Source organism: Limulus polyphemus, unplaced genomic scaffold (genome assembly GCF_000517525.1).
Source record: "Limulus polyphemus unplaced genomic scaffold, Limulus_polyphemus-2.1.2 Scaffold199, whole genome shotgun sequence".
NCBI lineage: Eukaryota > Metazoa > Arthropoda > Merostomata > Xiphosura > Limulidae > Limulus > Limulus polyphemus.
In genome coordinates, this window is record NW_013665809.1 from 828,589 (window position 1) to 841,493 (window position 12,905).

Consider the following 12,905-nt stretch of genomic DNA (forward strand, 5'->3'; position numbering starts at 1 on the left):
TTATATATATATATATATATATATATAATGAAATTCTAATTCAAGTTTCATAAACGAACATCTATACAAATTTTTAAGTTTGAATTTATCCAATAAAATGTTGACTCTTATTAGCTTGGGGGATTTTTTCATACTGAGCTTTCTTGTCAGTTTCGTCAAAAATACAAAGTCCACCTTCAATTCTTGATGAGAAATTCGACAGCCTTATACATTTACGATGATTGCGTGTATAGCTTGCAGATGTTTACAATCTATACAGCTGCTGAGCACGATGACAAGAGCTCTCAGTTTCTATATTGTACACAGTTGCTGGGGTGAAAAGTAGACGTCTAACACTGAAATGAAATATCGTAATAAAAACTGCTTACACAGTATGTTTAGAAAATCATGTAATACAATAATACTGCAAGGCACAAGCCAAGGTTAACGAGCTCGTCTGATACCGATAACACAATTTAATTTGAAAGGACGTGCACGTGTAAGGCCAAGTTTGTAAAACAATTTCATGATTCAATATCACAACATTAACATTTATCATCATCACGAAAACAAGTTTTATACATTTGAAAAGGCCATTGTACAGCAGAAACAACAACAATATAATTAAAATGTAAGAAAAAATACGAGATATCTTAAGGAGAAACAGTTTATGTATGTTTTGAAAACCCACTACATTACAAAATTCAGTAGCTGTCATCTGCCTGTATGAGCTGTACATGATCAGATTTTCTCTCCACAAAGGTCACCTTTGACTTGGTTAATTTTCTTGGAACAAGAAATAGTAAAATAAACCATACAAGTATGCTAATTTATAAACATGACGTACATATTCAAAAGTTCAATGTTTGGTATCTAAACCAGATTTCAAAATTTATAAACTACTCTAACAACCTTTTCATGTTCTCATGGCTTTTCTCATAAAAATTCTGTTGAAGTTACACAGGAAAACATCATGCAGTTCTGATCGAAACTTTGGCGTCATATGATTCATGAATTGAAGATCAGATTGTAGATTAATTTTCTCAAAGCCTATGGGGCTAAAATAAATATAGTTTTTCCGCATTACAGTTAACAGTGCATGGATAAGTACCTATGCCTTAAAACCCCTTCTTACACCAATGATGGTGTTCTGTGTAATAAACCTGGTTATGAACTGCTTCTCAGCAAAAGGTTTCTGCAAAATACATTGATGTCAATGCTGCCCCTGCTTTCTAAAGTCCATCACCAATCATATACAACAATGAATTCTAAGAGCATGTATGAGGAACCCAAAGACATGATATAGCATGAATGTGTTTGTACTTCCATTTTATGTATGAACTGGCATGTTGACTTAGACATGTGATGAAGCCACATCTTATTAGCATCCAATCCATACAAGGATGGTATTTCTTTGTGGTACAATAGTGTTCAATTAGCCTGATGTATAAAATATTAATTTTTAGCATATTTTTTCAACTTTTTTTTTTATGTTTAATTCATCAATATAGCTGCAACCTGTAACCGCTATAAATCCATGATTGACAAAGAGATTTCAACCAGCATGCAGGATGGTTTTAAAAAAGTGTTATAAATTTAGCCACTGAAGTATATTGTTTTACAGTTTAATATAAAATATCTTTAAAAAGTTAATATGATAGGATGTACAATTTTGGTATTCATACTTGCAGGTCTTTTGTTGGAATCGTTGCATCACACACAGGACAATCATAACTTGCCCAAACTTTTACAGACACTTAAGTAGTTAAGTGCTTCATCCAATGTGATTACTTACTTCCAGTTATTGCATTCTAAGTACCATCCATACAGATTTTGATAATTTGTCTTCTAATTGACAATTTGGAATGGGAATTGTTATTAGTATGGTATGATGTGTTGTAAAAGCATAGGGCTACTGCACTTCACCTAGCTTATTGCTGATCTACAGAATCAACTACAGTTGCATGCCCTAGGCCTATTTAATCTATGTAAGTGGGAGTATTTGTGAAAATGGAAAAACACCTCCACCTTTAGAGATTGCACTATGACAATTTTCTAGAGTAGTTTCCTTTAAAATCAGCAAGATGCATTTTACATTACCTTTGTTTCTACTGAACATGAAGTTTACTGTCTATAATTTACACATGATATGTGCTATTAAAAATGTCACACACATTAACAAGATATGTAACAGTTGTGTTAATTAGTGCACCATATACAGGTGATTTAACTCAGAGGTGTTGTTTAAAACACAAAAAGTATGCCACCCAACATGACTCATAAACAGCAGTAGTTAACCACAATTTGAAAGAGATTACCATATATGCATTACATGAAAAGAGAAAAACTAATCAAAAACAAAATCAACATCTGATTGACAATGTAAGTAAACAAGATTTTATAGGTGAGATTTTATCTAACATTTAAAAACATTTTTTGTAGCTCACACATTCCTTGAAAGATAACCTGATAAAATCACATCATTATACTCATACAGATACCAGGCCCTATTTAGAATACTGTATAAAGTTTGGGTCTCCTTATCTAAAAAAAAAAATATTGAGTTATTGCATTGGATTTATAGGGAGGCTACAAGGATGATTCTAGGGAAGGAAGGGTTACAAGTGTATCTGGGAGGGGGGACACGCTTTTACCTCTAAAGAACAAAGGAAACTATTCTGATTAAAGTTGTATAAAATTAGAACCAGACAATTGCTCATCCCCATACAACAACTTTTTAATATTCATATGTCCCCTCTGAGTGCATAGTGACAAAGTTCTACCAAGTTTATTAAAAAGCTTCACCTTCTGATAGAGAGACAAGCCTACTCTCATTCTTCTCCCGCTAATCACTTATAAATTAGTTTTACTATCATGTTCTAATGTAAAAATACAGCCTAGTGACTGTCACAACTCCCCAAGAACATTAAGTATAAACAAATTCATTTTAGAAACAATCAGTAATATTTCATATTAATTCTAACCAAGTTAACATACTTTTATTTTAAAGCAACTTTTCCTTGATAACATAGAGAATTACACCAGGCAAATCTGTATGTTTATTATTCTATAACATGGCACCATCGAAATATCTTTACTACATATATTTGTGTTGCTGTCACCTATGCATTATTTCTTGACTCTTTCTCAAAAATGTTTTAGTTTATGTGCTTTTCTGTTTTATCCCAAATACTGCTGGATTTTAATTAAAAACTTATATCTACCTATATGTAAAACGAATATGAGATAGAATAATAATACAAAGTATTTTGTGACAGACACTACAAGAAAAAGTATTTTTTTTATTTTATTTTCCAACTAATAATCTCTATTGAAAAAAATTCAACTATACTGAACAGTGAACAGTTTCAACCTTTTTTAATTTGTTGTTTCAAATTTGAATTAAAATGTAGTTTTCCTTCAGTTTCATGTACCATAAAACTAATGTTTTATAAGAGTTAAGCTTTGTTTACCTAAGGAAGGCATAAATACACAGGGCATTTACATACAGTATCTTCATCACTACTGATTGGATGAAGTTTTCCATTCAAAAAAATAATGAATGATGGTTTGATGACATGATCCAGGATACCCAATTTCCTTAAGAGAAAAGTGTAAACATTTTATTTTATTGTGTAGAGAGAAATAAGAACAAATGTTATAAGCTCTAGTAAAAAACAATTGATATACATCATGCATGACGTATGCTTATTATTATAAAACATAATCACCATTGATAGAGTTTTACTAAATGTATCTGAGTTGCTGTCACTTATGCAATATTTCTTAAAGTAGTAATATTTAGCATGTGTGGTAACATGTAATATTTTGTATAAAAGCAATCAGTCTTTAAAATCTGTATTGCAAAAATAGATACCAACATGCACATACAGTACTGTACTTTAGTCATAAACTGTTTGTAATGCAATCATTTTCATACTGCAATGGTCTACATCTAAGAGTCTGTTAAGTACAATACACGAACAGGTGTAATAACTACGAAGATATAGAATGATGTACAAGTAAGTCCACAGCTAGCCTTGCTAATTAAACGAAGGAAAGGCAATGATGACAGCACAAAAGATATTTCCTTTGAAAGATTCAGAATTACATATATTCAATCTTCCTTTTGGAAGTAAATAAGAAAGAAATTCTTCTAGAAGTTATGTAGAAATGTGTAAGCTATAGAAACTACAAAAATATTTAAGAAGATTTGACTATAAAAGTGTGTATTGAAAATATTAGGTAAGTTTTTTTTAAATTTTATTTTAAAGTACAAGTAGGAAATCAATATTAGAATTCTTAGTGGATGAAATTGTGGAACTAAAGATAATTCCATCCTGTACATTTACTTTATTCTAAAAACTCATGAGTGAAAGAAAATCAGAAAAGAGAGAAAAACCAAGCCTCATCTTTGATTTTTTTCCATTAATATTATATATTCAAAAGTTTGCACTGTAAAATGACACGCCTCCTCCCAAAGTTGAAACTGCTATAAATAGTATGCTCCCATATATAAATATACAGGTTACACAAGACAAAAGACTGTCTTTGTTTCAAAAGAACAAAACTTATACAGATAATATCTTTGTTCTCTTTTGCTGTCAAGAACATTTCCTTAAGATTCTAAACTCACAATAATATTGCATGTTTTGCTTATGAAGAAACATTTGTGTTTTTGTAATTTTGCTCATCTCATTTAACTTAAGTTTTTAAATTTAATTCTCTTGTCTCACATCCTATCTGAAACTTTACTCTGAGAATTTCTCTCTCAAAATGCATATTCATGCACAACAGCTAGACTCAATACCTAATAGAGAAAGACAACTGCAAGTTTTTCTACATTTACTAACTTAGAGAAATTAGCTAGTGTTCCAATTCCCTAAAATGTTAATGTACTGTCATATCTTGGTAAACAACTAAATTACCTTACAAGATGGTATTATTCTTAGATAAAGTTTTTCTTAAATTCTTGCCGTACTTGGATTTTATTATTTTGCAAAGACCAGCTATTAATCTGGCGATATGTGCGTAGAAGTATACAAGTCTCCTAAGCTGTAAATTTGACATTGAATTCCTACTGGAAATAATCATCTTGATTACAATAAAAGTTATCTATTCCCTAAAATACACAGTCTTCTTTCTAATTATACATTTTAAATCTCCTTTATACTGTAACTGTGTTACCTAATACTTTGCCAGTATGCTGGAAACAGAATCTTTGTAATTTAGAAATAATTTAATTTATAAATATTTTGTACTAAATTTTTCAATCTTATGGTTTGATCAAGGTGAAATTTCATAAGTATGAATTCGTAAAACATTAAATGATACTACAAGAAATTTCACAACCTATCTAGAGATAATGTAAAAAAAGTATACATTCATTATTTAAGCTATCACTTTCAAACTTCTCATAAGCTATACAAGTTTGACTTTAACACAAATCTTCTATAACAGATTGACAAAATAACACTGTGATTTTTCACTTTATGGATATTTTAAAAATATTTTCTAGACAAATTTTTTGTTGAAATTTCAAACACAGAAATTTTGTAATTTAGGGTACATAACTATTTCAATAATCCTCCTATACAATGTATCTATGCTAAATATACGTATTGAATAAAGTATGAAGGGCATTATGTAGTATAGAAAGTAAAGTTATATCATTTACATCAAAGTGGTTTAACAATATATTTCAAATGGTTATGCAGAGTGCACATGGAATTACATGAGCACTAAGTTGCTTGGTATGCCACTTGGAAACAGCAAATTATTTGTAATCTCAAACTGACAGGGCTGACTCAAAATTGTTAAAAATGAATTTAACTCCTACCAGTCAATCTATATTGTCTATTCCTATATTTAACCACAAGGTGGTGTTAAAAGATTCCTATTTTTACTTAGAAGCTATATCATCCTTGTAATGATTCATCATCAAAGCACTACATTTTTTTTATAATGAATATAATCAAGTAAACTGTTGTCCCACTTTTCACTGAACAAACCAATAAACTGCTATAAATCTGGATAGGTTCAAATAAAAATAGCAATCTATTAATAGAGTGATAAATTCTCGGAATGCATTGCTATTTAATTGTGTTATTTAAACTTACAGTCAGATAGTTCAAACAAACTCTTCTTCCATGAAGGATTTAGTGAGAAGCAGTGGGGGGTAATGCTAAATTTTATGGTGTCAGATCCTTAGCAAAATTTATCAGATATGTGATACTACCATCAGGGTAAATATCTCATATTCAAAACCCAATTTCCATTTTTGTGGGTCCATTTCAAGTAAAGAAAATGGACCCTAATTATTTGAGACTACTTATATTAGTACTAAATTTAATACAGTTATATTACCAAAAGAAAAATAAGCAATTCAATGTAAACTACCTTGATAATGGTTAGCAGTTAATTTCTAAAGTTCCAGAGTGAGAGGTACACAAAAGCTCACAAATACAGTATAATAAACACAAGTACCCAAATTAATACCTGCGAGTGTCAATAAAGCTTGATTTTGTGTTCAAAATACACTACAAAAGTAAAAACAATATTCTGTAATAATATTGCACTTCTTTGATAAACCATACTTTGAATATTTACAAAATTAATGCATATTATTTAGATTATTAGGATACAAAAATGTGGGTTTCAATGAGTAACGCCAATTTTGCTGAATGCAATAAAATCACATTAAAAATAAGAACAAGTTAAAAGCTACACTGAAGTTCTGTTAGTCTTGTAGATAAATAATATTTATCTTGATTTGCATCTTAATCCGCAGGTTTCATACGTAATTCAATGTGAGGTTTTAATATTTCTACAATGTATCACTGTGATAGTTTTGTAATTAATTTTACTTTAGTTTTATTTCATTAAGATATAGAAATGTCTTCCATAAACTTAATGAGAACACTGTGTCTTCATTACTACAATATATGCTAACACCAATCACTATTCATAAACATAAAACAGTTGAAGTAAACAGAGAACATTCATCTACTAAACTTACTTGACAAAGTAGTTTATGTCTGATACTGATTTTTTATTAAATTTTGAATTATTTATGAGGCCTTCCTAAAACAAAAGTTTTACCAAACTATTACTATTATATCAGTATTACGTTTTTCAAGCATAAATGAAGGTTGTAAAAATCTAGAACTTAGAAGTATAATATAGCAATCTGAAGTAGAACTCCTACAAGAAGTACTTTCCTGCTAACAGAAAGATTATCCGTAAATTTCTAAATTCTACAATAGCTCCAACTTTAAGTGCTTCCTGATTACCAGCAGTACCTTTAGTACTATCTCTGTGATTTCCATTCACAATTATTTCAAAAACTACATTAAACATGAGGTTTCCATAAGCCTTATTATGCTTCAATATCTCAGACAACAGTTCGAAAGAATTACAAGCTACAAGTACAAGAACATTAAAAAGTAAATAAATAAAAAAATTAAAACACGACTAACAAAATAAAACCAATTGTTCTTCAGATACTAATTTAGTAATTATTAAATAAGGTTTAGACTTCAAGTTCAACAACTACAGCATAAATAATGTATAATAAGCCCAGTATTAATATATTAATAATAACCGATATACTGCGCATATTAGTGTTAAGCATGTTCTATTTTATATTTTCAAGTTTTTTGTTAGTCAATTTATTCATGTGGTTATTTAAGATTCGAAATATTAATTGACATTAACCCGAGTCTTTAGGCCCGAACTAGGTTTCTACCGCTGATAATATTGTACTGAATACAATTTATTTAAAGTTCAAAGTAAGTAATAATAATAATAATAAATAAAGAACTTTCGATTAGATCACTGATACACAGAACGAGCGAAATATGTTAAGCCTAAAAGTCTAAATTTAGCTTATCGCAATAACCCGTATCTACGGGACTCAGCCATAGCAACGCTTTACGTTTAAACATTGTACTATTTCAGTCACCATCTACGTAAAGTTGACTCAACTTCTGAAGTGAATGACTCGGAGCATGATGTTCAAAGTTGAATGATTAACTAATTTCTTTAGATTTCTAGTTTGAAAGTACTTAATATAAAATAAAAAACTTACATATTAATTATTCACAGGAATAACACGCCTCAAGAAGATCTCAATAGTCTGAGAAAAAGAACACTGATTATCTTTTAGTTTTACACAAACAAATACACACACACACACTCACTCACCATGTGATAACCTAACTTTACTCATTTACTTCAATCGCGTTTCTCGTGATAACGAACTAGTCTGAGCAATGCGACATCTGTTGTTAAACAATAGAACTGCAAACATGAGACTTAATATTTAATCCTAGTTGACGTACGAAGACCCAAAAATGTGTAGAAGCAGAGAAGTCTCCTTAATTTAAGGTAGAATTTACATTCATAAAATAAAATAATTATTTCATCACTTATTAAACATCTGGCTTTCTCGATTTCGGGAATAGCGAAATTTAAACATATGGCAATATGATTAACTACTTTTCATTAGATGTCATTAAATTAGTGTATGTATATATGTTAACAAACGGGTTGGTTCTATGCATTATACAATCGAGACGTCCTTTGTTTATTTCAGTTTGCCTCCACTTCTTTAAGAATGTTTTAAATTACCTTTACAACATATCATTCTCAATCTGGAGAATATTATGCTCCACTTTACTGACAATCATTTGACTTCTCTAGTTCTAACTTCTATACTTTTGCCCTCCCCCAGTGGCACAGCGGGATGTTTGCGGACTTACAACGCTAGAAACCGGGTTTCGATACCCGTGGTGGGCAGAGCACAGATAGTCCATTCTGTAGCTTTGTGCTTGACATCAAATAAACTATACTTTCGTATGTACAATGCAACTTAAAAATTTGACTCTGTTCTTAAGATAGGTAAGTAATTTTGATTAGCCAATAAGCAGTCATTACTAGAGTAATAAATCTACAGAAGATGCGAATCAAAACATAATGGTTTTTATTCCCATAATTGAGTAGTTATTTCCATAAATTGACTGAAGACTGTAAAGAAATGTGTTGAATGGTGTTAAAATTTTATCTTGGATTAACAAGATTTTTCATGGGTACTCTAATAACTTCTTTTCCTGAACAAGGATTTCTTACCTGTGAATACCTGTGTTCGAAAATGTGCTTATCTGCTAAAAGAAGACTGGCGTGTGGGCTTGACTGGATTTTGTTCTAGATAAATAAAACAATATGTGACGTCATTAGGCTCGGCGTTAGGGCTACGAGCGTTGTTCTTCGATTTTAAGTGAAATTATTTAGTAAGAGAATAAAATATTTCCGTAATTAATTTTCTCTCTTTTTTTTTTCGTGAAATATTCGTTTTACAAGCTAACTAGTTTCTTTTCAAAATAGCTTCAAAACAATGTTTTCAGGGGTAATCACTAAGCCTTGCCAATAGTGTAAACCCATTTACGTCCAAATTGTCCAGTGCTTTAGGTAAAACTGAAAAAAAAATGAAAATCGTATAATTAGGTCTATTTTGAGCGATTATTTCACATTATGTAAATCTTTCATTAATCATAAGTTGGGTTCTTTTTTCATGATTCAAGTAAGAATTGTTAGGGTTAGGACTAAATGTAAAAAGCACAATTTTCGGAATTAAAAGTAACATCCCAGTCTATTTGTTTGTTATGTTTCTTTTTTAATTTCGCGCAAAGCTACACGAGGGTTATCTGCGCTAGCCATCCATAATTTAGCAGTGTAAGACTAGAGGGAAATCATCACCACCCACCGCCAACTCTTGAGCTACTCTTTTACCAACGAATAGTGGGATTGACCGTCACATTATAACGCCCCCACAGCTGAAAGGGAGAGTATGTTTGGTGTGACGGGGATTCGAACCCGCGACTCGCAAATTGCGAGTCGAGTGCCCTAACCACCTGGCCATGCCAGGCCCATTCCAGTCTGTATTATTATGATGTAATATTCTCAGATACACTGCTTTTCTTTAAAAGTCGTAGCATAGGATTTGCATAATAACGTGAGATTTGAGCAGAAAATGTTTTGTAGAATTAAGCTCTATTGAATAAAAAAGACTGGACGCAGTGTAAAACAAATTGAAACAATCTTTATTTTTCAACAAAACAATGAAAATGGTTGTGTTTATGAAGCATGGCACCTTTACTAGGAATTGAAAGATCTGTGAAGAACGACAACGCTATTCTTTTCAGGTAAGTGTGCTACATTTTTCACTATTGGTCATTCCTATCGAAAATAAAGAGGATGTAGCCTCGAGGTATAACCTGACCCGCCAGGGAAAGAGATCCACTTTTACGTAGTATGTTCAGTATTACAGATTTTTTTCTAATGCAAGGTGCACTTGTTACAATAGGTAATTAAAGCGAAAGGAACTTAGCAACTTCTTTGACTAATGTCCTAAAGTTAAAATTACATGCAGTTTTATGCCTGAAAATTTTGAAATTTTATATTAAATAAATTGGACAGAAATCCCTATTATTTCTTCATGCTACAAACTGATATTAGTGAATATAATAAACAGGATAACTTAGTCAAAACTGAGTAAAATAAACTATTCCAAAAACTAAAGAGGCAACATTTTATAGTTAAGTTGTTCTCATGTAACTCAATAACAATGTTATAATATCTTTAAGAATAACATTTATCTATAGGGTACAGTGACTCAGTTAACATCCTCAGAACATGAGTATCTTTAGATTCAAAGTGGTTAGAGCTAGGACTGTATGAATTAATTTCACTGAAAGAGTCAAATTTGGCAAAACAAGGTACTCAGTAGCAAGTATGGCCAAAATAAGTTCCATAAGTATTCTACGAAATTTAGTTTAAGACTTCTTGCTGACTATATGAAGTTCCCTGAATCAACTGTGTTTTGCTGCCCCCATTGTGTTTTTTTTTTATTATTAAGTACAAAGTTTCATAATGGGCTATCTGCATTCTGCCAACCGCAAATATCGAAACTCGATTTCCAGCGTTATAAGCCTTTAGGTTTACCGCTGAGCCGTTAAAGAGCATAGTAAATTTAAGGTTACGATAATAGAGGGTTCAACACGTTCATATTTCGCGTTGAACACTAATTTAGAAAATTCTAGAGACGTATTTTGAAAGCATAAAACGACCATGGGCGAAACCCGAAAATATAAAATAACTATTCACAATTTTATATTATTATCATGAATGTAAGTCCTTATTTACGTGAAGTTACGGGGTACATTCATTGTTTTACCATTATAAAATCAATAGTTTAAAGCAGCGTTTCCCAGGTATGTAACAAAGCGTACACGACTTTACACACACACACAGTGCTTTCTTCTTGAACTTTGCTTTCGTAATTAGGATGGAAAGGTTATCATATGAGGATAAATTAAGATATCTGAACATATTTTCTTTTTAAAAAAAGAAGAGTTAGAGGGGATCTGATTGAGGTGTTTAAGATTGTCAAGGGAATTGATAATACTGATGCATCATCTTTTTCATATTTAATGGTGAAAATGGTAAGACTAGAGGACACAAGTATAAATTTTGGCAGGGAAGAAGTCATCTTCAGCCAAGACAGCTTTATTTTTCCAACAGAGTAGTTTGCCTCTGGAACAGGATGTCTTTGGATGTGGTGGATGCAGTTAACTTAAGGGAGTTTAAGGGAAAGCTTCGAATGATAAGGGCTGGCTTTGAATTTTTTTAAGTGTTCAGTATGATTTAATGGATAGGATGACCTAGACAGACCAGAAGGTCCATTGCTGTCTTTTAATGTTATATTAAAAAATACCGATGATTTTCAATTGGTTCATTGTGTTAAATTATTCACGCACTTCGCGATTACTGCGAAGCTGTTAACTGTTGGATGCAGGTTGACCAATCACACTCAAGCTAAATTAAATACAGCATCGTACAGATCCCGACCAAATTATAACGCTAAAAGGAAATTTATCTTATAAAATGTTCATATATAATATAAACTATATTTTTGCAAAGTAAAACCAAGAAATATTGTAAGTCTTGTCATAGAATACGCCTTCGTTACGCAAGATCGATGTCAGAAATTATCATATAAAGTACGGTTTATTTTGGATATTCTTGAAAAGCTACACAAGGACTTTCTGCATTAGCCCTTCCTAATTTTGAACTGATAAACTAAAGGTAAGAGAGATAGTTAACACCACCCACGCCTCTCAGTGGCACAGCGGTATGTCTGCGGACTTACAATGCTAGAAACCGGGTTTCGATACCCGTGGTGGGCAGAACACAGATAGTCCATTTTGTAGCTTTGTGTTTACAAAAATAATAGAGTTGCAAATATGTAAACTAATCACTGCCTCACCAGGGACGTTTTGTTTATAAGCAATTGTTAAAATTTAATATATATTTATATTACTGTATATCCAAGTTTATTTGACATGTATTTCTAGCCATTGGTAATTTGCTAAATCATTGTAGATTGGTGCAGTTGCCATGATAACGTTGCCAATAAATTATTACATATATTTTTTTTCCTTTGATGACAAAATAACTATTCATTAAATTGTTATGACAAAGGCTGCAAACATAAATTTCCTGCTTGGGAAGATTGTCACAAAAGCAGCATCGTTTTTAAACTTACCAAAGTCAGCACATCTTCCTGTTACGTCAAGAGCTACATTAAGATTCCGGATGTATAACAACAGTAACTCATAAATCAACGCCTAATTGTCAAACCTCAGTCCTCAGTGAAGTAATTCCAAATACGTGGAGAATATTGTAAATCTAAGTCGAACGTACTACAAAAACACAAAAAAAACACCTTTTTAAAATTATATATAAATCCATATATAACTGTAGTAACATGTTTAAAAACATAACATTATAACGCAAGTTAATATATATATATTTTTTTTTTTGCTTAACGTTTTCACTCCTGACATGCAGTGGTCATGGGGAAAAAC

General features: G+C 31.3%; 1 protein-coding gene across 2 annotated transcripts in view; it reads right to left on the reverse strand.

Annotated features, from left to right (window-relative positions):
- The window catches only part of LOC106478320 (ras-associated and pleckstrin homology domains-containing protein 1-like), a 122,937-nt gene extending 110,335 nt beyond the window's left edge, over positions 1-12,602 (reverse strand). The window contains exon 1 of one of the 2 annotated variants that reach the window (XM_022381913.1): positions 12,584-12,602. Coding sequence is in view for 1 of the 2 variants with exons in the window: in XM_013938858.2 (XP_013794312.1) it covers positions 8,069-8,070 (2 nt within the window). In the remaining variant the exon portion in view is untranslated. Of the gene's footprint in view, positions 1-8,068; positions 8,167-12,583 lie in introns of those variants that run through there. The other variant, XM_013938858.2, reaches the window with a different exon arrangement.
- Between the last annotated feature and the right edge of the window lie 303 nt (positions 12,603-12,905).